Here is a 25,964-nt window from a genome sequence, read left to right as displayed (position 1 = left end):
ATTTTTTTATGTTTTCGTAATGGCCTTTGCATCCATATGTTCTTGGACAAATAATTACCAATGGCATAATGGGATCACATGATAAGCAAATACCTAACTTCATACATAGTTGTTTTCCAGAGACTTGTCATCATGTCAACATTCCATGAAAGTTACTAGTAAAGACACATGCTCACGGACACTGAGAATTACAAGTCTTGATAATGACAGTCAAATAGAGTGTATGTAGCCAGCATATTATAGCTTTGATTTGCATTTCCCTAGTGAGTAGGATGTTGAGCATCTATCCCTGAACTTTTGTAACCTGCATAGTTTCCAAGGTGAAGTGTTTGGTCACAATGATTGCTCATTTGTTATTGGGCCATTTGTCTTCTTACTGATATGTGAGTGCTTTTCATGTTTGCAAATATTTCTGTTTCACATTTGCATTTTAATATAATATTTTTATTAATTCTTTGATAATTTCATACATGTATGCACTGTATTTTGATCATATTCATCCCCACATCTCCCTATAACTCCTCCCAGATCCACTCACTGCTCCAACCCTCCTCCCAATTTCATGGCTTCTTTTTAGCTCTCATTTTAATTAAAATAATATTATATTACCATATAATATTATATCATTACCCCTCCTCCCTCCAACTCCTTCCACATATCCCTTAACTCCCCACTCAAATTCATAGCCTCCTTCGCTTTAATGATATATATAATATATATATATATATATATATATAGAATATATATTCTAATTATGTATTATAATATAATCATTGATTATATATTTGTATGCACACAAACAAACAAAGATACATAAATATGAGCTGCTGACTTCAGTGTTGCATATATATTTCTTTTTCAGGGCTGACCACTTGATATTGGATAACCAGTTAAGGAGCTCACCCCTGGGGAAGGCTATTTCTTCCTCTTTCAGTGAGTTGTTAATTGACTATAGCTCTTGGTCAAGGGATAGGGCCACATGAGATTTTTCACCTTCCATGTTAGTATGTATATTGGTATTGTCATTGCTCAGGTCTTGTTTAGGCTGACATATTATGGAGGTTTCATGTGTGTCGTTTCCTTGTCATTTCTAAGAGACTCGCAGCAGAATCTCTGGTTCCTTGACTTTTACAATCTTTCTGCTCCTTCTTTCATGATGTCCCCTAAGCCTTAAGTGTGGGAATTGAATTTGCAATTTTTGTCAACTGAGGCTGTGAATGGAATTGAACAATTGAATCAGTTGTTCATTGCATTTTGACCAGTTGTAGGCCATCTGCAATGGTTTCCCACTGCTGCAAAGAGGGGCTTCTTTGATTAGGGGTGAGATCTATATTGAAGATTTAAAGCTAGAGACCACAGGTATGAGAAACCATCCAGTGTTTGTCTTTCTATGTCTGGGTTATGTCACACTTATACAATATATACTAATTCTAATCATTTACTGAAATTTTAATTATTTAATTTTTTTATACTGCTAAAGAGTAGAGTATTCTATTATGTATATGAACCACATTTTCATTACCTATTCATCAGATCAATGGCATTCAGGTTATTCCCATTTCCTAGCTATTGTGAATTGGGTGGCTATGAACACAGCTGAGCAAGTATGTGGTAGGTGTTAAGTCTTTTGGACATATGCCTACAAGTGATATAGCTGGGTCATCATATAATAGATTTATTTTTAGCTTTTTAAGAATTCTTGGGTCTGGAGAGATGGTTCAGCACTTAAAGAGCATTGGCTGCTATTCCAGAGATCCTGAATTCTATTTCCAGCAACCACATGGTGGTTCACAACTATCTATAGTAGAATCCAATGCCCTCTTCTGACATAAAGTTGTACCTGCAGATAGAGTATTCATTTACATAAAAAAATGAAGAATTCTCCACACTGATTCATGGAGTTGCTACACCAATTTGCATTCCCTGGTCAAAAGTGAATGAGTGCCCCACCACACACACACACACACACACACACATACACACACACACACACACACACACACACACACACACACACACCCTTGCCAACCTTTATTGCTCATTATTTGGTTGATGTTAGCCATTCTAATTAGAGTAGTGATGGGGGAAGTGCTTCTGTGTATGGGTTTGTCTTACTGGATGATAAATAAAGTACTGTTTGGCCAATGAGGCAGCAAGTTAGACGGGACTAGGAGTCAAAGAGGATTCTGGGAAATGTAGTAGAGAAGTGGTGATCCAGGCAGGAAGTGACATAGCAAGGAGACTCATATTTAAGCAAGGACAAACAGGAAGTGTCCCTTTTCCCCCTTTGCCTCCTCCAGCAGCACGATGTGATCCATCGGCAAGGGAGGACACCAATGGAAGGTGTCCGATAAGATAAGTCTTATAAAATGTATAGATTTATGATAATTAAGACTGAGCTAACAAATGAGAATCCTAGTCATTGGGCAAGCAGCATTTGAACCTAATATAAGTCTCTGTATTATTTTGTCCATCCACCCGGTGGGCAGAACTTGGGCAGCTGGCGGAGACCGCCCACATGGCAGAAGGGCTCAGGCAGCTTTGGCAGAAAGATTTATTGTAAAAGGATAGGATGAAATCTAAAGCTGTTTTCACTTGTACTTTCCAATGTGTTAAGAATGATGAAGACTTTTGAGATATTCCTCAGCCATTTTTATTTCTTCTTTTGATAACTCTGTCCATTAAGTCCAGTTTGTGCTGCACATATATACACATAGATGTATGTGGTGTCATCCACTGGAGCATGGTTAACTTATGCGGGGCCATGCCCTTAAAGAAAACAGACTTTCTTCCCCATGGTCCTATCATGCCCAGAAGACAGTACTTTTGCCCAAGTCATCCTAATGTGGCCCTACCTAGCTAGTACCCTGCATCACTTCAATGTCCTTCTCCCTGACATATTTTGACTCTCTTTCCTAAACAGTGTCCTGGAGACTCTAAGCAATGAGCCAATAGAACAACCCTGACATGAGCCAATAGAACAACAACTTTATCCAGCTTTCTCTCAGTTACCACAGTTCTTCAGTGTCTTTTAGCCATGTGCATAATAGTTATTTTATTATATTTTAGTAGCTAAGCCCTCAAGCATGAAGTGACAGTGCCCACACCACTGCAGTTTGGTCCCTCTTTACAGAAAGGAAGCACATCCTTAATGGGCCCCATAAAACTGTAGTCCCTAGAAAAACAACTACAGTGACTGTGGGATTCCCTGAGTTGCCAACTCAGAAATGGTGTCAGAATTCCCAAAGCTAATGTGACTTGGAGAGATAGTGCCCTCTCCCAGACTTTTCCAATATCAACACTGAGTGTGAAAATACATTTGGGACTGAGAATATTTTAAAATGACTCTCCAGAATTTCTGTGTCAGGATGCTTGTGAAACTAAAGGTATTATCATGTCTCATTTAAGCGTGGAAATCACTATATCTGGCAAATTATTTGGTACATTGAATTAATGGAGTCAATGATTGTTAAGTGAATGGGAAGGAGGGGGTTGTTTCTTGAGAACTGTTTCTTTCTGCTTGATTAATCAGCAGTGTTTGCTCCAATTGCATAGAATACCTCTAGACACTGGATTTCCATCAGGATATTTTTAGAGTATTTTATGGTAGATCAGACTTTAACAAATTGGCTTATTGGGCTTTTACCTCTTATAAGTTTCGAATCACCTGTCCTGCATGTAAATTTGTGTACTCATCAAAGGTCCTGGCACCAATGATTAGCTTTGATCTTATTAAAATATGTCTTCACTCCTTACTTCCTGGACTCCAAAATTAACTCATTTTGACATATTACAGTATCTCATAAACATCTCAGATTCTCATTTACATGATTATACTTCTTTGGGGTCTTGCAAATTAGTAAACTACAAAAACACTCTGCTTGTGTTCTTTAATATTTAATGCTATTATTTTGATACTGGTATGGTTTACGTGAAGATTTTTTTTCTCTTAAAAATTGTGGGGCTTTTTCTGCAACTCGGACAATTAGAACTGTGAAATGTCTGCAGTCTTACCTGGTTACAGACTTCAGTTTGTTCCAATCCCCAACTCCCTAGTAAGTGACTTTTTTTCTCTGTTGCCTACCTGGTTTGAGTTTATAATTCTTAGCTAAGTGATTTTTGTATGTATGGATTTTACATGTGAAACTGTCAGGAACTGGCCTCATTTCTGTTTCTTATGTTTTGGGAGAAGCTTATTGTTCTGGTTCCCCACATCTTATCCAAGCAAACATTCTCAGAGAGTTACAAAGGACTGATAAAAATTAAATCTGTTGGTGTCAGTAATTTCATTTTTAAAAAGAAATGAGTATTGGTGGGAAAGTGGTTACATATGTGAAGTAATTCATTCTACATTGTCCTAAAAAGTAAGACTATTATGATGATAATGATGATGATGATGAGGTCCTAGAGAACAAACCCAGAATCGTATGCTTACAAAACAATAACTCCACCAACCAAGCTGTGCTCCAGATCCAACAAGAAAATCATCTTACCTGGGTTTCTGAAGATGATTTAGGTCATAAGATTGGAACAGCCAATCAGTATCATATGCTTTGAGTCATGAGATTGGAGCAGCCAATCAGCATCAGATACTTTAAGCTAGGCCATCATTCTGAAATAAAAATCACCCATTCCGATCGGGTGGTCCAGCCCACCCAGACACTCCAGGGCCCTACTCCCTTTCTCTGTCCCCAGGACAAGGTAAGTGTGGGCCTGTTTCCAGCCTGTCTTCCAGTGCCCTGCTTGGCACCTGAGGCCTGGGAACTGTGCACTAGGGACCCAGTCCGCCCAGAGACTGCCAAGTCCCTGGTACAAGTCCTGCCTCCACCCATGGGAAGAGGAAAGCCATCAGAGTATTGGACCAGTTTGCATCCACCAGAAGGGAATGTTGGATTGGTACCCAGGAGGAAAGGAAGAGACTCCTTCTGAACCCACTGGAAGAAGGGATGGGAAGAAGACAATATAAAAACACATTCAACAACAGAAAAAACAATATGATACCACCAGCAAGACCTGAACATCACAATGCAGATGAAGCAGAAGAGAAGAACCGTAAAAACAACTTCATGAAAATGATAGAAGCCCTCAAAGAGGATATGACAAAATCCCTTAAAGAAATGGAAGAAAAAAAACCAAACCAAAAAATACAAGAAATCAACAAATCTCTTAAAGAAAGCAAGGAAAGCCAAGAAAAAAATTCAAACAGATGAAGGAAACAATTCAAATACTTCAAGACATGAAAACTGAAATAGAGACAATAAACAAAACACAAACTGAGGGAATGATGGAAATAGAAAATCTGGGTAAACAAGGTAAATGATCAGGAACTACAGATGCAAGCATAACCAACAGAATACAAGAGATGGAAGACAGAATCACAGCTATTGAAGAAAATCTTAATTCCAACAAATCCCTAACACAAAATATCCAGGAAATTTGGACACTGTAAAAAGATCAAACCTAGGAATAATGGGTAGAGAAGAAGGTAAAGAAACCCACCTGAAAGGTGCAAAAAACATATTCAACAAAATCATAGAAGAAAACTTTCCCAACCTAAAGAAAGACATGTCAGTGAAAGTACAAGAAGCTACAGAACACAATAAAAGTCCCCCTGCCACATAATAATCAAAACCCCAAACATACAGAATAAAGAAAGAATATTAAGAGTAGCTTAGGAAAAAGGCCAAGTAACATATGAAGGCAAACCTATCACAATTACATCTGGCTTTTCCATAGAAACTCTGAAAGCCAGAAGGTCCTGGAAAGATATTCTACAAACACTAAGAGACCATGGATGCCAGTCCAAACTACTATACTCAGCAAAGCTTTCAATCACTATAAATAGAGAAAACAAGATATTCCATGACAAAAACCAGATTTAAACAATACATATCCACTAATCCATCCCTAAAGAAAGTTTTGGAAGGAAAATTCCAACCCAGGGAAGTTAACTACTCCCAGAAAACATAGGCAATAGATAATCCCACTTTGCCAACAGCCAAAAAAAAAGGAGTGGAAGTCTACACACAATTCCACCACCACCAACAAATCCAAAACAAACAAGAATGAACAATCAATGGTCATTAATATCCTTCAATAGTATAAAACAGTTGGTAGGAACTGAACTTAAGTCATCTAGAATAGAAGTAAACACTCTACCACAGAGCTATCTCTCTAGTGCCAAGATTCATTTCTTTTAACATTAATTTATTTATTTGTGTGGGCACAAGACAGCAGGGCTGTGGTAGTCAGAGGGACAGATTGTGGGAGCTGGTTCTCTCCTTCCACTATGTGGAGCCCAGGTAGTGAACTCAGGCTTGACAACAAGTCCCTTTGCCCACTGAGCCATCTTCCCAGCCCCCAAGACCCATGTTCTGTAATTCAGTTTTCTGTCACCTGTATATGCAGCCATTTGTTCTCCTCAATTTTCTTTTACAGATCTTCATCAAACACACTCTTCTGTTCTTGACTCAGCTGAGAAGCAAACTCTCCACTTTTCTGAGGGAAAGAACAAGTTATGTCCACACAATTCCGATCTTTTAGAGAAACATTCTGAAACACACAGCACCTATGGCCTTAGAGGCTTGTCTTCAGGGTGCTCGCCCTTTTCAAACTGCCCTGGGAGAGGAACACGGTTCACTGCTTGACTTCACCTATGGGACCCAAAATGGAATCGCAAAGACTGCAAAGGCAAGACAGTTTAAAAGAGGGATGGAGAAAAAAATAAATGGGTTCATTATTTTTTGCATAGGAATTCAGGAGTTGCTGGAAGACAGAACAGCAAGAACCCTCATCTCAACCTGATCTTTTAGTCTGGGAGACTATGTTAGAGTCTGAGTTATTAAATTCCTTTAAGAAGTTCTATTAAGTCCTGTAGCAGCATTCATAAATGCATGTCCATGTAAGAGTCCACATAAATTTCTATCTAAATAAAAACCTAACCATGTTAAAATAAATCTATTATGCACACAAGAAAAAAATCCCCCAATATTAATGGTCTTAATTTGCCTATAAAAAGACGCAGGCTAACAGATTGGATGCGAAGACAGAATCCATCCTTCTGCTACATACAAGAACCACACCTCAACTTCAAAGACAGATGGTACCTCAGAGTTAAGGGTTGGGAAGAGATTTTCCAATCAAATGGACCCAAGAAACAAGTGGGGGTAGCAATCCTAATATCTAACAAATTAGATTTTAAACTAAAATCAATAAAAAGAGATAAAGGAGGTCATTTCATATTCATCAGAGGAGAAATCCATCAAGATGAAGTCTAAATTCTGAACATCTATGCCCCAAATATAAAGGCATCCATGTTCATAAAAGAAACATTACTAAAACTAAAATCACACACAAAACCTCACACACTAGCAGTGGGAGACTTCAACACCCCACTCTGAGCACTAGACAGTACCACTAGACAGAAACCTAACAAAGAAACAAAGGAACTAACAGAAGTTATTACCCAAGTAAATTTAATAGATATCTATAAAATATTCCATCCAAACACAAAAGAATATATCTTCTTTTCAGCACTACATGGAACCTTCTGTAAAATCGACCACATCCTTGGCAACATGGCAAACCTCAACAGGTACAAAAAATTGGAAAAATCCCTGTATCTTATCAGACCACCATGCTTTAAATATAGAATTGAACAAAAACACAAATTGCAGAAAACCTACAAACTCATGGAAATTGAACAATGCAAAATTGCACCATTCCTGGATCAAGGAAGAAATAAAAAAAGAAATTAAAGACTTCCTAGAATTCAATGAGAATGAAAACACAACACACCCAAACTTAAGGGACACTTTGAAAGCAATGCTAAGAGGAAAGTTCATAGCACTAAGTGCCCACATGAAGAAACTGGAGAATAGTCACACTAGAGAATTAACAGCATAACTGAAATCTCAAGAACAAAAAGAAGCAAACTCAATCTGGAGGAGTAGATGCCAGGAAATAATCAAATTGAGGGCTGAAATCAATAAAGTAGAAACAAAGAAAACAATACAGAGAATGTAACAAAGAGTTGGTTCTTCTAGAAAAAAACAACAAGATAGACAAACCTTTATCCAAACTTACCAGAGAGTGAACATGCAAATTAACAAACTCAGAAGTGAAATGGGGGACATAACAGTAGACACTGAGGAAATCCAGAGAATCATCAGGTCATACTTTGAAAACCTGTACTTCTCAAAATTAAAAATCTGAATGAAATGAACAATTATCTGGATAGATATCACTTACCAAAATTAAATAAAGAACAGAAAAGCAATTTTTTATTTTATTGTTTTATTAGTTCAAATTAGGAATAAGCTTGTTTCACATGTCAATGCCTTCTCCCTCTCCCTCCCCTCCCCCTCAACATCCCACCTGCCCCTAGCCATCCTCCCTCCACTCCCCAGGCAGGGTAAGGCTTCCCAAAGGGAAGCCCAAAAGGGGCTTCCCAAAGTCTACCACATCATTCTGGGCCAGGCCTAGGCCCTTCCCCATGTGTCCATGCCATGCAAGTATCCCTTCACATGAGATGGGCTCTCAAAATCCCTTCTTTTTTTTTTAAGACCTTACATATTTAATACAGTGCGTTACCCCTATACAAATGGAAACAAATTAAGTTCAACATTTCTAGACCAATATGGCTGTTAATTTTTGTACAATGCCAACTCAACATGGTAAACTGGGATACTTTTTTCCAAATTTGACAGCACAGCTAAAGTTTCCATAAATTCAAATTATATATGTGTATATATATGTGTATATATACATATATATATGTTTATAAAAAAAGACCAATAATGGCAGTATGTTATGCATCAATAGCAGCAACAGTTTTTCTAGGTTCTACAGTCATTTGAACAAAATTGTAGAGATATCCAGCACACTCCATTTAAAAAAAAAAAAAAGTAAAAAGCAAAATCCCAGAAAACAGCACAGTTCTGTTACTCTTGTGGTACCTGGCACCATTTTTTTAAAATTAGCTTCTCAATCATCATCTGGGAGGAAACCATTCTGAACAATATCATTAAAAACAGCTCTGATAAAGCACGGTCACTACTATGTATCATAAAGCAGGTCCACATATGAGTGAGTACATATCATGTTTGACTTTTTGTGATTGGGTTACCTCGCTCAGAATAGTTTCTTCTGGTTCCATCCATTTTCCTGCAAATTTCAAGATTCCATTGTTTTTTTTCTGCTGAGTAGTACTCCATTGTGTAAATGTACCACATTTTCTCTATCCATTCTTCGGTTGAGGGGCATCTAGGCTGCTTCCAGTTTCTGGCTATTACATATAATGTTGCTATGAACATGGTTGAACAAATGTCAGAAAAGAAATTTAAATAGACTTATAACCCCTAATGAAATGGAAGCAGTCACCAAAAGTCTCTCAACCAAAAAAGGCCCAAGGCCAGATGGCTTCAGTTCAGAATTCTACCAGAAATTCAGAGAACAGTTAATACCAATTATTTTCAAAGTATTCCACACAATAGAATCAGAAGGGTCATTGCCAAACTCTTTTTTATGAGGCTTCCATAACCTTGTTACACTAAGAAAGAGAACTACAGACCAATATCCCTCATGAACATTGATGCTAAAATACTCAATAAAATATTGGCAAGTTGAATCCAAGAACACATCAGAAAAATCATCCACCATGATCAAGTAGGCTTCATTCCAGGGATGCAAGGATGGTTCAACATATGAAAATCCATCAATGTAACACACCATAAGAACAAACTGAGAAAAAAATCACATGATCATCTCACTAGATGCTGAAAAAGTCTTTGACAAAATCCAATACCCCTTCATAATAAACGTCTTGGAGAGATCAGGGATGACAGGAACATGCTTAAACATAATAAAAACAATATAGAGCAAACCAACAGCCAACATCAAACTAAATGGAGAGAAATTCAAGGAAATTCCTCTAAAATCAGGAAAAAGACAGGGCTGTCAACTCTCTCTATACCTCTTCAATATTGTACTGGAAGTTCTAGCTAGAGCAATAAGACAACAAAAGGAGATCAAGGGGATACAAATTGGAAAAGAAGAAGTCAAACTTTCACTATTTGTAGATGATATGATAGTTTACATAAGTGATCCAAAAATGCTACCAGGGAACTCCTATAGCTGATAACATCTTCAGCAAAGTGGCAGGATACAATATAACTCAAAAAATCAGTGGCCCTACTACGTACAGGTGATAAATAGGCTGAGAAAGAAATCAGAGAAACATTACCCTTTACAATATAAACAACATAAAATATCTTGGAGTAATACTAACCAAACAAGTGAAAGTCCTGCATATGAGGAACTTTGAATCTCTAAAGAAAGAAATTAAAGATACCAGAAAATGGCAAGATCTGCCATGCTCTTGGACAGGTGGGATCAATGGAGTAAAAATGGCAATCTTGCCAAAATCAATCTACAGATTCAATGCAATCTCCATCAAAATCCCAACACAATTCTTCACAGACCTTGAAAGAACAATTCTCAACTTTATATGGAAAAACAAAATATCCAGGATAGCCAAAACAACCCTTTACAATAAAGGAACTTATGGAGGCATCACCATTTCTGACTTCAAGCTCCATTATAGAGCTATGGTCCTGAAAACAGCATGGTACTGGCACAAAAATAGACAACTAGACCAATGGAATCAAATTGAAAACCCTGATATGGATCCACACACCTATGAACACCTGATTTTTGACAAAGAAGCTAAAATTATACAATGGAAAAAAGAAAGCATCTTCAACAAATGGTGCTGGCATAACTGGATGCAGGCATGTAGAAGACTGAAGATAGATCCATATCTATCATCAGGCACAAAACTTAAGTCCAAATGGATCAAAGAACTCAACATAAATCTAGCCACACTGAACCTCTTAGAAGAGCAAGTAGGTGGTACCCTTGAACGAATTGTTACAGGACACCACTTCCTGAACATAACACCAGTAGCAGAGACACTGAGATTGACAATTAATAAATGGAGCCTCCTGAAAGTGAGAAGCTTCTGCAAAGCAGAGGACCCAGTCAACAAGACAAAATGGCAGCCCACAAAATGGGAAAAGATCTTCACCAACCCCACATCTGACAGAAGGCTGATTTCCAAAATATACAAAGAATTTAAGAAGCTAGTCACCAAAACACCAAATAATCCAATGAAAAAGCAAGGTACAGAACTAAACAAAAATTCTAAATAGAGGAATCTAAAATGGCTGAAAGACACATAAGAAAGTGTTCAACATCCTTTGCCACCAGGAAAATGCAAATCAGAACAACTCTGAGATACCATCTGACTCCTGTCAGAATGGCTAAAATCAAAAACACTCAATGACAGTTTATGCTGGAGAGGATGTGGAGAAAGGGAAACACTCCTCCACTGCTGGTGGGAGTGCCAACTCGTACAGCCACTTTGGAAATCAGTATGGCAGTTCCTCAGGAAAATGGGAATCTGTCTGCCACAAAATCCACCAATTCCACTCTTAGGAATATACCCAAAAGATGCACATTCACACAACAATCTGTTCAACCATGTTCATAGCAGCATTATTTGTAATAGCCAGAACCTGGAAGCAACCTAGATGCTCCTCAACTGAAGAGTAGATGTCGAAAATGTGGTACATTTATACAATGAAGTACTACTCATGGGGTGAGGGGAGACAATGGAAACTTGAAATTTGGAAGCAAATGGATGGAACTAGAAGACACCATCCTGAGTGAGGTAACACAGTCACAAAAAGACAAACATGATATGTACTCACTCATATGTGGATTTTAGACCTAGAGTAAAGAAGTAGCAGTCTACAATCCAACCACCAGAGAAGCTAGGAAACAAGGAGGACCCTAAGAGAGACATACATTGTCCCCTGGAGAAGGGGAATGGGACAAGACCTCCTGAGCTAATTGGAAGCATGTGGGGAGGGGAGAGAGAATTAGGAGAAAGTGAAGGAAAGAAGAGTAGGGGAGAGGAAGACATGAGAGAGCAGGAAGATTGAATCAGGGAAAGAATAGAGGAGAGCAATTCATGGTATTCCATAATAGAGGGAGAGAAATCTGGTAATAGGGAAATGTCCAGAGATCTACAAGGTTGACCCCAGCTAACAATCTCAACAGTAGTTGAGAAGCTATCTTAAATGCCCTTCTCTGATAATGAGATTGATGACTACCTTATATGCCATCCTGGAGCCTCCATCCAGTAGCTGATGGGAGCAGAAGCAGACACCCACAGCTAAACACTGAGCTGAACTCTGGAATCCAGTTGCAGAGAGGAAGGAGTGATGAGCAAAGGGGTCAAGACCAGGCTGGAGAAATCCACAGAAACAGCTGACCTGAACAAGGGGGAGCTCATGGACCCCAACTTGATTATGGGAATCCAGCATAGGTTCAACCCAGACCCTCTGAACAAGGATGTCAGTTTAGTGGTCTGGTTATTCTGTTGTAATGATAATTCTTTCCACCGAAGCCCCCTGAGCCCTGCCACCCATGGGTGCTTTCTGCCAGGCCACCCGAGTTCTGTCTGCCACCACGTTAGGGTCCCAAGTAACACAGAGAGACTTATATTAGATACAAATGCTGTTTGGCCAATGAGTAGGATTTCTCATCTGCTAGCTCAATTTTAATTATCAAGCATAATCATAAGACTTATGGAGGACGCAGGTAGAATGTGTCCTGTCTTCCTGGCAGTCCATGGTGACTGCAGAGCATAGAGCAGGAGGAAGAGGAAGAGCAAGAGGATGATTTCCTTCTTGTCCCTGCTTATTATGAGTCTGCCTGCTGTGTCACTTCCTGCCTGTATCACAAGACTTCTTTTTAGTACATTTCCCAGAATCCTCCTCGACTCCTAGTCTTGTCTAAGTTGCTGCCTCATTGGCCAAATAGTACTTTATTCAACAATCAACAAGATAAAAATACACAGATGGACATTCCCCAACATTCTGTGGGGCCTCTGGTAGTAGATCAGTATTTATCCCTAGTACACGAATGGCCTTTGGGAGCCTACTCCACATAGAGGTTGCTCTCTCAGCCTAGACACACGGGGGAGATTCTAGGTCCTGCTGCAAATGATATGACAGACTTTGAAGATTCCCCCCATCGAAGGCCTCACCCTCCCTGGGGAGAAGAAGGGGGATGGAAAAGGGGGTCGATGAGGGGCAGGGGAGGAAGTGAGGGAGTACTGGGATTGACATGTGAAACAAGCTTGTTTCTAATTTAAATAAAAAAAATTACTTAAAAAATCACCAATTCCTTTTTAAGCACACTGACCATTTTTTATGTAACCCTTATTCTTGCTTTTATTCATAGAAGTGGAACACAAGCTTCTGGCACTTAGCAGGAAAGATGTACCATAAGATCTTAAGTTTCTTAATTTTTCAAATATAAGGGAAATATCTTTACAGCTATTTTCTGACAGCATAATTCTTCTCTTGGGATTCCAGAACAGACATTTTAAAGATAAGGTATCAAATTAGGCCTTATATTATCAAAACCATTTATATTATCAGTAGGAAAAAAAGGTGTGGCATTGTATCCCCGACAGCTTTTGGAATAAGTGTGGGTTTTTCTAGGCCCTCTGAAGAATACAGATCTGCATGAAGGATACAAGTACATGCCAGGTTTACCTACTGAGCCTATAACCCTGAAACATAGCCCCTCCATATTTATAACTATTTCAGCACAGTACCCAAAAATAATTGGAAAAGTAGACTTCCTTTTTCTTTTAGGCTCTTGTCATTTCAATAAAAGTTTAAATTAAAGTATAACCTACTAATTCTGGCTCTCTGATTTCCTAGCTGTGTGGTGGTTAGGGAGTACAGCATGGAAAATGAGAGACAGTCTAAGGAGAGCATTTTTCCTCCAAGCATCTCTAAATGCCTAGGTGAGAGGGGGCAGTCACTCAGTGGCTTCTTTCTTCCAATATACAGAATGTAACCATGGGCTGTTCTTTCCAGAAAGAAGTCCAGGTCAGCTTTCATCCACAGACCCCCAACAGGAGGCCTTTGGTGGAGTCTAAGCAGGCAGTCCTTATTGGCATTCAGATGAATGGCTAGGGTTCCTTCTGTCCTATGTCTCCATCTTCTTTTCATTCCGGAAAAAGGAAACAAAACAAAGAGGAAGCCTGGGAAAGCAGCATCCACTTCTTTCTAAGTCTTCAATCCCACATGAAGCCTGTTATTTATGGTCATGTGGGTCATGGCCATCTCTAATTTCAGTAAATGAATGTAATAAATGTCTTTGGTGGAAATTTTAACAGCCTGGTGCAAATTTATTTGAAATTGACAGAGGCTCTTCTACTTCAGAACAATAATAAGTGCAGTGTATATCCTCACCACTAAGTATTCTTCATGAACTCATTATGTCAGTCTGCTCAGCTGTATATGATTCGAAGCTAAAAGGTGTTCTGGCACAATAGTACCTTAGCTGTAATTTGTTTGTTTTCTTCATATTTTAGTTACCTCTGGTCAACCATGATCCAATAATATTAAATAGAAAATTCCAGAATTAAGTTATGTCCTAATTTGTACACTGATCTAAACTAATGATAAAATCTTACACAGCCCACCTCCATCTTTCCAGGACACAGATTGTTTCAACTTATCCAGGGTATCCACATTGTATATGCTACCCATCAACTAGTTACTCTGAGAAGTCATATCAGATTGAATGTCACAGTGTGACAGGGCTTGTGTTGAAGTTGCTGTCCTAGGAATGGTCTTAATAATGAACCCGAAGTTCAAGAATACCAATATTGTTCATGTGTATATGCCAGAAAGGTGTTATAAAATGCTTCCTGAAGTAAAAATATGGAAATTCTCTGCTTAATAAGAAATAAGCAGACCCCATGAATGTGGGGGTCAGTGCCTCTTGTAGTAGATCAGTACTTATCCCTAGCATAGGAATGGACTTTGGGAGCCCTTCCCACATAGAGGGATACTCCCTCAGCCTAGACACAATGGAGTGGGCCTAGGCCCTATCCCAAAAGATATGACAGACTCTGAAGACCCCCTGTGGAAGGCCTCACCCTCCCTGGGGAGCAGAAAGGGTATGGGTAGATAGGGTGTTAGTTGGGGAGGGCAGAGGAGGAGGGGAGGGAGAGGGAACTGGGATTGACATGTAAAACAATCTTGTTTCTAATTCAAATTTAAAAATTTAGAAAAAAGAAATAAACAGTGAATGTTGGGGTCACTAATATCTGCATTAAGGTCAAATAGTAAACAGCATAGAATACACACACTTTAGTGCCAGACACAATTTCAACTATCTGTATAGGTGTTGGGATGTATACCCCACAGAAAAGGGGAGGTTACTGTATTTTAATACCATCTACATAAACTCTGCCCCCATTTCTACCTGTGATAAGAGGGAAGACATCTCATATTTTCTTAATGTGTCAACTTAATGTCACAAAAGGATTGCTATTTGGGATTGAGGTTAATGCCTCAGGTGAACCTCACTGTGGAAAGATTAGGTAATAGTACCAATCAGGAATGAGGGTAGACAGGAGGAGAAAATGCAAAATCCTCTTTTACAAGTAAGATTAATAAAGTTTTAGGTGAATGGCTTGAGAATGTTCTAAGATCTATAAAGGGAATAAAATACAGGTGGCTGTATCTTCACGTCTTCAAAGTAGGGTTCCAACAGCTGCATGAAACTTACCTCTTTTCCCCATTGTAAAGTGTCTAAACTCATTGAGATATTTCTATACCATTCTAATACAAAGCTCTAACATCTTTCTGTAGCATAAATAGAGGTAATTTCTCTCTTACCTGTGTAACCATTACAGTCTGGTGGACTACTGTACTCTACTGTATGAAGTGCAGTTAAGTAAACATGTTCCCAGCACCAATTCTTATGCTATGCACCAGGATTTCAGACACTAGCTGGTAACTGTTACTATGAAGCCATTCAGTCAAACAGTGTGAGTGGAATTCATACATTTTGTCAGACAAAAGAGAAGCATACACCACTATGCCTGGCTAGGATATTTACATTAAATACAAATATATTTATATGGTTAAGATATTTTGTATATTTTCTCTGAAGAGAATTTAGGAACAAGAAATTAGTACCAATGAAATGTATGCTGAGTTTTAGGGTTGTTTTTCTGTTCCTGGGTGCCTTTTTTTTTTTTTTTTGGTTTATTGAGACAGAGTTTCTCTGTGGTTTTGGAAGCTATCGTGGAACTAGCTCTTGTAGACCAGGATGGCCTCCTACTCACAGAGATCCTCCTCCCTCTGCCTCTCGAGTGATGTGATTAAAGGTATGTACCACCAAAGATATTGGCAGGAAATTTTCCTGTGTTATTTATTTCAAGATCTCTGCCTATGTTAAATCTTTGTTCTGCCTCTACCTGCAAGCCATTTTAATTTAAATCTAGGCAAAATCTCTAATTTTCATTATATTTGACTTTAGTTTAGTAATTCTCAAAATTTCTCCTGATTAAATAGTGTTGAGTAAGAAATTCTGATTTAAAAAACAAGAACAACAAAGGATCTAAACAACCACTGTTGTCTGCCTTGCCTTCATTATTCACTGAAACAATATTGCCTTTTATTTTAAACTAACTTTGTTCTTTGTTCCAGCCACCGTTTTCCTGGAATTTTGGAAGAGACGCCGAGCAGTGATTGCTTACGACTGGGATCTGATAGACTGGGAGGAGGAGGAGGTCTGTACCACTTACCTCAGAATATCTTATAGCACAAACCACCAAAATGCAGCCCTTGAGTTGTCAGCCTGCACTGAGTAATGAAGTCAGGTTATCCAGAAAACAGTTTTAATACCTGCCTTTGAAGGAGGTCTCAAACTATATAAAGAAGGTCTGGTGACATACCTGTGACTCTAGCATCTGGAAGGTTGAGACACAAAGACCTCAAGTCAAGGCCAGCCTGGGTCACATAATGGAGCTTTACCATGAGGCAGGAAGTGGGAAAGTCTGGCATCATTTGGCAATACTGCCATCAAACCCACATGTTTGAGCTTCATTCTGATGTGTTAGTGAATGAAAATTCCATGAGTCAAGAGACATTTCTCTAATAGGAGGCAGAGACACATGGGATTCAGGAGGATGATCCTTTACGTTGTCCATCTTTACTTTAGAAGAAGGCAGTTGTGTGTTTAATGTCACTAGATGTAGGAAGCACACCTCATTAGAGAACTTCTCGAGGAAATGTTTCTGTGAGCCCAGGACCCACAGCAGCCTCCAGATATGCACAAGTTCAGAATTTCATCAAGGGCTAAGTGCTGAGAAGAAGCAGATCCAGGCACCCTCCTTGGTGGTGCAGACAAATGTGGGGTCAGCTGTAGAGCAAGCTGCCAATGAGGGCAAGCTCCGCTTTTTGGGTTCTGCTTTGTCAGCAATCTTGCCAACCACTTTGTTCTGCATCCCCCCTTCTAGGTCAGTACATTGTGTTATTCCCTAATTTGTGCCCAACCCTGGTTCTCTTTTCTTGAGCCGTTTTATCATGCTAGACTCGGTCACCCCATCCTTCCATTGGACACCTCTTTATCTGGGCCTTGCCCATCTTTCCTAACCCTTATGTTCTCTTAGCTCTCCTGAATCCCAAGTCATCAGAACCTTGCTATGACTGTGAGTCATAAAACTATAATGTTATTATAGCTACTATGAGTGTTTTCTTTCCTAGAGGAACATGTATTAATAGGAGACTTTTAAAAACACAGATTCTGAAAATGTTCATCCTGTGATTGATTGGCTTGACAAAGGAGATGATTTTGACAGGTTTTTATCTTATTCCACTAATGTGCCAAGGCTTTGTTTGTTTGTTTGTTTGTTGTTTGTTTTGGTTTGGTTTTTGCTTAGTTCCTTTTTGTTTTGTTGTTTATTTAAGATATACACTGAGGAACTTTGATACATGACACTGGGGTTTTTCAGTAATTCCTATTATTCTGAAAGACAGTCACACTTATGTTTCATAAACATCCTTCAGAAAATGTTTTTTTGGGTTTGGAGGCAATGCTCAGGTTGACACGGAGTCTGTGGGCAGCAGCTCTTACATCTGTATCCTAAGAAACTGAGAGTTTCCCAAGGAAGCAGAAGAATCTATATCACTGTATCCTCAAACTTCACTGCCTGAAATAAAGTAAAAGAAGGCTGAGTATATCTGTGAACACATCTTCCTACAGACACAGCTATTCCCAAACTAGGCCTGTTTTCCATTTACTATAATTCTCTTCCGTCTCTTTGTCTTCTATTTTCATCTGAGTGCTGTCTGCATGAACTTAGGCTCCAGCCCATCTGGTTTTGCTCATTTTCTGTGCTTTCCCAGTTTGCTCAAGTAGAACACATACTTAATTAACCAGAAGCACTCTAGTACTCCTCTTGCTAATTGTCTTCCTAATCCCATGATTGCTTTTAGTGGGAAACTGGTCACATTGGGATAAGGCTCAGCTAAATGAAACAAAAGTCTCAGCTTAGCTTGGGATTGAAGGAGCCTTGATACAGTCACATTTGGAAGGTGTTTGGGCAATTAAGAATACATTTAATATCTATTGGTTAAAGGCAAGTGCCTCCCATAAGAGCTTATGAAATATAGATTCACTTTGGATTTTAGTCACCTAAACCTAGGCACACAAAAATAAAAGTATTTTAGACTTTAAGAAGAAAGATAAGAATGACACTGATAATATAAATCACAAATATATTTTGAACATTTACCTATTCAGAAGACTTCTTCTGTCATTGCCTGATAATAAAGGTGACAGTTTCTTACTGTTCCAAAACACTAGGTATGGGACAGGCAGTAAGTTTTAAATATCAGTCCTTCTTCAGGGAGAGTTTATCAAGGTACCAGAAAAATGTAACTGTTAGTCTAAGTTGTAATGGTTTGAGGATAATGAATATTGATCACCATATTAACAGATAGTCTTCAAGGGATCAATTTCCAAATGTTTAAGGCTGTATTTCCAAGCCTACTCTATTGACTGACTGATTGGTGTGGCAGCTATGGATTCCACTTTATGGTTGGGTAAAAAGAATATTTCTTACTGTGAGTATCTCCTCAGAACATATGGGTGTGTCTGCTTGTCTTTCAGGAAGAAATACGCCCCCAATTTGAAGCCAAGTATTCCAAGAAAGAACGGATGAATCCCATTTCGGGAAAGCCGGAACCTTACCAAGCATTTACTGACAAATGCAGCAGACTTATCGTTTCTGCATCAGGAATATTCTTCATGGTATGAAAATTTTCTTAAAATCTCTTTAGTTTTATAAGGTTCAAACCTCTAATCTAGCAACAGTAATCCCGCCAGGTACTTGCATGACTATATACAGCACTTTCACATGGTATGCTATTTAATCCTCACTGGCATATTTGGTGTCCAGGATGCATCATGGATGGCATTGCTATGGCATGTGACAGATGAAGCAACTAAGTATCCAAAAGGTTAAGGGATTGCCCTGGGTCTGCCCATGAGTAAGTGTTCAGACTCCCACTGTATGTCCTGTTCCTCCCTCTCACCATGTCCCACCATGCTCTATGGAAAGGAACTAAAACTGTGAGACAACATAAAAGGCAAAGCTTCCACACACCAAGGAAATCTACTCCTTTAGCCAATGAAGAAAGATGGTGTTGAAAGGAGAGGGAGATTGAATAGAAAGACTCAAACCCACCCCCTTTTTTGTGTACCACTTCTAAACAATAACGTCATGCTTTGCCCTCCACACACACATTTGTATTTATTGGCTTATTTCTCCTATAAGATCTGGATACCTAGATTAGGTTTTCCTGTTCTGTGGTCATGGACCCTAAAGCACAGGAAGCTGAGGCTGTGGAGAAGTCACACTAGTGTCTAGTAGCATAGCTAGAACTCTCCCCTGTCCTCTGACTCTAAATCCAGTAGTTTGTTGTGCCCATCTCCCTGTCATGTGTGACCTTCGATATAGACTTCATTTATCACTCTATCATCAGCCCTAGGATTCAAATTTTGTTTATCTATTATTATATTCTTGCCATCCTGGACACAGCTAGCCAAGGTTTGTACTCCAGTTTTTTGTGTATTTTGTACCAGGAGTGAGCAGAAAATAAAGTTTATATAAAGAACACTGTAAAGAAAAGAATCTATAAATCAATGGCTACCACTTCAGGGACTGAATTTAAAACCCATTTTTAGAAAATGAGGCCATGGTCTCTATTAGGAATCACTGAATGAAAGTTCAAAAACTGTTTGGAGTCTCAGATTCTATTATCTTACAAAGATAGAAGATACACCATAAACTATTCCAAAGTATCACATATCTTCAAAAAGATGCTTCTGTCTATGTTTGTATTAAATAGTAAGATACTATGTCTCTGTCACATCGTTAGTTTATTCAGCAGCACATAACAGGAATATGCAGACACCGTCCCTGCCTTCTGGGCCTTACTTTCTAGTGGGAGAAATTGACAATAACCAGGCAAATTGTTAGAAATCATCAGTAGAACCCTGGAAGAAGATGCATGCATTTAGCACATTGCTGTGCTCAGCAACAACAACAATGCTCTGGTGCTCAGGCAAAGATTCAGTTCCCCGTGGTTCTCCAGCTGAGAAGTGAAAAGGGATGGGGGTTGTTCCCTGGGCTGTGTACAGGAGTGTGTGCACTTTGGGCAGGAGATGGATGGATGGGTGTTATGGAAATGGTCTTGAAGTTTGAAAATACTTAACTGTTTTGAAGCAATGAGAAAATGTCTGTGGATTGCCATGATGGCTCAGCAGATTAAGGTGCTTGCCATCAAGCTTGACCACCTGAGTTTGATACCTGGAACCCACATGGTGGAAGGAAAGAACTGACCCCATAAGTTGTCCTCTGACCTCCATATATGCGCCATGACATTCACACTACTGTAATTAGGAGCATAATATGATTTCTATAAGGATGTTGATCTGATCACTCAATTATTTTGCTTTAAAAAGTGTTACCCACTTCCTTGGGCAGATCTTAAGCTTTCAGGCAGTGTGGTTTTTCTACTCTATCAGGAAATCCAGACAGAGAAAATGTTTACTGGGGATCCGCTGTTTTGTCTTTATTAATCCGCATATCCCTTGCTGGAATCTGTAAGAAGTAATAGCACTGGATGCTACATAGTGGAGGTCCTCACCAAGATCAAGAAAGAAGAGAATACACACTGACAGATCGCTAGTGGATTTGCTGTCCAGCATCAAGGTCAAGGATGCAGTAGTCTATGATTATGTGCATGTTGACTTCACTCAGGAAGAGTGGGCTTTGCTGGATCATTCCCAGAACAATCTCCATAAAGATATGATGCTAGAGACTACAAGAAACTCACTGCTATAGAACACTTGCCAAGGCAGAGAAGGAGGGAAATATCTGACTTTTGAATGTAACTAGAAGACCAAATGAGAAAAAATGGCTGCAAGACAAGGACAGTGCCCTGAATCCTTCCTCTGCAGCGACCTCTTCAAAGACCTCAGCCATGAAGATAAGTGAAGCCAAAAAGATGAGAGCAATCAAGAAACTGGATAGAGCTACCTGCAGCCCCTCAGTGGACAGCCTATCCAGGGATATATTGCCTGTGTTTTACATCTCTTCCTTGAGCTGACTGTTGGGGAATGGCATTGCCAACAATGTCTATCTAGCATCTTGGACCTGAGCCTCAACACACAGTGCCCCAGATCCCCAGAGGAAAGCCATGAGGCTTGGGCACAATGCAAAGATGCTGGCAGGAAGCTTCCTGAATACAAGATAGTGGTGTTGGATGCAAGTGGTGTTGGTAAAAGTACTCTCACTATCCAGATGACCCACCACTGCTTTGTGAAAGAACATGACCCCACTGTCCAGGATTGTTACTGGAAGGAGGTGGCCTTGGACAATGTTGGCTACATTCTGAATGTGCTGGACACAGCGGGGCAGGAAATCCTCAGGGCCCTGCGTGACCAGTGCCTGGCAGCTGGTGATGGTGTGCTGGGTGTCTTTGCTCTTAATGACCCTTCATCTCTGGACCAGCTGTAGCAGATATGGTCCACCTGCAGCCAGCATCAGAAGCATCAGTTGTCTCTGGTACTCGTGGGCAACAAGTGTGACCAAGTGACTACTGCTGGAGATGCTGACACTGCTGAAGCAATCCTGGCTCATAAGTGGGGAGTCCCCTTTGTGAAGACCTCAGATAAGACACAGCAAGGTGTAGAGGAAGCCTTTGCTCTCATTGTCCATGAGATTCAGAGGGCCCAGGAGGCTGTGACTGAGACAAGCAGGAATAAGACCCTACAACACAAAGCTGTGTGTAGCTGTGGCTGCTCTGTAGCCTGAAGATCTTAGTCAAGCAAATTGACCCTTCTCTCATGTCATGTCAAGATGACAATTACCTTGTCATAAGAGTCCCCTCCCACCAAATAAGTTACCATGGACACCTTATTATTCTCATTTGGTGAGTAGTTAAGGGGTAACAATGGGGTGTCCAGCATTGGCTGTGATCTATGAAGCTCTATGCAAAATTGAATAAATGTTGTTCATACTAAAAATAAAAAAGAAACTGGATAAAGAATAGACTTTATCTTGAAAACAAATTGCTATAGTTACAATAGCTAAACAACAACAACAACAAAAAACTGAGTAAACTGTTATGCCCTGCCTAAGAGGACAATTATTTTTCTGGGTTTACATGTAAGTTTGAGAGAAAAGGTTTGAGATATCCTCGATGTGCTCCAAGAGAAATCCCTACTCTCTAGAGCACATGGCTATAAAGCTCTTTTCAAGTTTTCAAAGTCAATTTTTTAGATCATAACAACATCATATCCTCGTTCTCTTTCCTGTCTCCAAGCCATACCAAGACTCTTCATTGTTTTCTGATTAATGGCCTGTTTTTCTTAAACAACTCTTACACAGTAACAACACTTAATGTTTGAATATGACATACAGTTGGCTGCAGTATTTCCCAGCTATGAGGCTAAGGGCTGGTTGCACTGCACATTGAGTGTATAATGGAATGTGCACAAAATGACCCTGTGTTTGCACAAGGAGCAGGATGTGTTCCAGGAGAGTGGAAGAATGTTTAATAAAATATAAACATTCTTGCCTACGTGCTTGTCTGCTGGGCTGGAAGAGCAAAGCTGGAAGGACTGTGCTATCTGTGTCATTTGAACTCTGATCACCTGAAAGGGGCTTCTAATATTCTAGGCCTAACAGGGTGGTCCTGGCCCATTAGGGACTCTAGGAAGTTTTAGCAATCAGGAGTACTGGTGGCAGGTAGCTTGCAGTTTCCTTCCAGGATTCCCGTCTCTTTCTGCCCTAGGGAGTTTTAAGGAAGAATACAATCTATACTATGGTGACTGTAGGGTGTTCACAGCAAGTCTCTATAGCTCTCATTTCTGCTGGAATTTGTTTGTACCATAAAACAGACTGTGGTTCTCTTGGTTCACATGGTGACCTTGGAAGTTATCCTTGACCTCTGAGCCTCCCTGTATGTGGATTTCTTGGATAGAAGGAGACTCTGCAGTCCTGGCATGGGAGGATATGATGCCTATATTATCACTGTCCAGTGTGCACACACAAGTAGCGCTATTGGTGTGCAGTGGGAACACAGATTGAAAAACAGATAGTGTGGTTTCTAGAATTTCTCAATATTGAATTCCACTTTCAGCTTTTTGTCATAAATATTACAAATAATTTAGAAAATGGTAGAAAGATGGTGACATTGATTGTCTTTCAGAAATGCATAATTAGAATGTTTTCTAATTTCTGCTACCACAAGCCACAATAGTGTGATTTAGTGCTGTTTAGTTCCAGGGGACAAAAGTTGTTTCTGGTCTGCAGAGATATCTCAGGTGTGTATGGTGTTGGGCAGGGAGTTAGGTCAGGATACACTTCTTGAGTCATAATCCATTTGTCAGGAAGCAGATTTTAATTACTCTTTCATGTTGTTTTGGGATTGGGCATTAGTGGGGCTGGGTTTACCTGAAACCACAGGAGGCATTAAGGTGTGCAGAGATATAGATAGAAATCGCCTCCTTTTGTAGAGAGAGCTCTAGAGCATGGGGCATCTTTCTTTGGAAGAAATATCAGTAGATGGAGGGTCAGAAAACAGTTTAAGGGTCACTTTGAGTTAATTTAATTGGAGTTTTGAAGTTTGTTTTTATTTAATCTCTATATACATTAAGATTCCTAGGTAACTGGATAACATCACACTTTTTATGGATAAGTTTCTTTTGTTTTTTTGATCAATAGTCGACTATATTTTCTGACCTTTGTTCTTGGCTTTTTCTCTCTATCCTCCTTATTCTTTTACAAGTATTGTACACATTCTGATTGTTGTATGTTTATGATAAGTATAAAAGTCATTATGTCAATCTGTGTACTATATTTTCATAATCCCATTGAACATTCTGAGTATTTGAATTTTAATGTAGCTTTATTTATTTATTTTTTATCTTTGTGAATATAGCTCTGTAATGAGCATTTTGTTATATATTGTTGTGCATTGTAATTAGATTGTGTTCATTTTATGGTACAAATTTAACACACAACAACTTATTTTTGATCCATCATGTTCCCAAGGATCAATGATTTACTTCTTTGTTTATGTAGGTTTTGTTGAGCTCGTTGTTGTTAATCTGTGAAATAGTGTTGGCTTATCAGATAAAACATGCTGTGTATCTTGGGTCATTGTCTCTGATGCACAAACATATACAAAATATAGCAATAAAGTTGGAAGATTTTAAATCCTTAAAAGAAAATGTTTACCGGGGTGAAAAGTGTGCATCTTCCCAGGGACAGTTTGGAAGCAGGATCGCCGCCACCTGACTTTCTTTCTTTCACCAGAACGCAGATCTGCTTCCTGAAACCTGGCATTGGGGTCTCATTGGCTCTCCTCTATCTTCCTTCTAGATCTGCGTGGTGATCGCTGCTGTGTTTGGGATTGTCATTTACCGGGTGGTGACTGTTAGCACTTTCGCAGCCTTTAAGTGGGCGTTGATCAGGAATAACTCTCAGGTTGCAACCACAGGGACCGCAGTGTGCATCAACTTCTGTATCATTATGCTGTTGAACGTGGTAAGTGAGCAACGGGGGCCAAGTCAAAAGGGGGGCTGCTGTGCTGTGGTGGTGGTTTCCTTCCATTGTAAGTGAGCAACAGGGAGCGAGCCAAAAGAGGGCGCTGCTGTGCTGTGGTGGTGTTTTCCTTCCGATGGTAAAGAGACTGGCCTCAAGGCAGAAGGCCTGTGATGAGGCCCTGGTGGCCTGATAAGACTCAATGCAAACTTGGGCTCCAGGACTATCTGCACAAGGCACAAACCCTCTGGAACCTCTTTCCCTTGTGCACTGACTTCCCCTTTGGTGAAATCTAAGAGTGTGTTTAGAAAATCCTGCTCAGAGACTACAGCGTACCTCATCAGTGTCAACCTCCATCCTTCTCCGTTCAGAACGTGATAAAGCAGCCAGTATCTGACACATCCTTCGAGGTACACACACAAGGAAAATGTCAGAATGGTACATGCTGCTCGTGCTGGCTTCAGACTCTTTACAGTCACATATTTCAGGCCAGACCTCTCCTCTGAACATCAAACTTGCATGTGAAATGGCTTACTATGCAATCATCAGCACTTTCATTTTAAATGTTTTTGTTACATTTATTTGTGTGTGTGTGTACATGTGTGTGCACGCGCACACACATCCATTCGTGAATGTACATGAATGCACACGCAGAATGTTATGCATGTGGAAATCAGTGGACCACGTTGGGAAGTTTGTTATTTCCTTCTGCCATGGAGATACCAGGGATGTGTTGAAGGTAGTTTAAGCTTGGGTGTAAGCGCCGTTACCTGCTGAACCAATGTGTAAGACCCCTGCTTTCTCCAGTCTTGTTTCAACTCCTCCCATAGCCTCCTTCTTACTAAAATGAGCTAAAATAAAGCTAGCATATCCTTCATGCATCCATTTCTCTCTCCATCAAAATGTACCTATACCAGATGTGGTGTCACGAATCTATAATTTCAGCACAAACAAGGCCAGG

The 25,964-nt window shown here is 39.6% G+C and overlaps 1 protein-coding gene and 1 pseudogene across 1 annotated transcript in view; both read left to right on the top strand.

The window, feature by feature from the left end:
- Ano4 (anoctamin 4) overlaps nt 1-25,964 on the top strand; it is a 190,987-nt gene that overhangs the window by 127,729 nt on the left and 37,294 nt on the right. Inside the window, exons 14-16 of the mRNA XM_035451372.1 lie at nt 16,590-16,672; nt 19,057-19,197; nt 24,842-25,006. Coding sequence (XP_035307263.1) covers nt 16,590-16,672; nt 19,057-19,197; nt 24,842-25,006 — 389 coding nt within the window. The remainder of the gene's footprint in view (nt 1-16,589; nt 16,673-19,056; nt 19,198-24,841; nt 25,007-25,964) is intronic.
- Nucleotides 21,571-22,267, top strand: LOC100773790 (annotated as a pseudogene).

This window comes from Cricetulus griseus (assembly GCF_003668045.3).
Source record: "Cricetulus griseus strain 17A/GY chromosome 1 unlocalized genomic scaffold, alternate assembly CriGri-PICRH-1.0 chr1_0, whole genome shotgun sequence".
Taxonomy (NCBI): Eukaryota; Metazoa; Chordata; class Mammalia; order Rodentia; family Cricetidae; genus Cricetulus; species Cricetulus griseus.
Note: the sequence above shows the minus strand (reverse complement) of the source record. Positions and strands in the feature narration are given on the sequence as shown.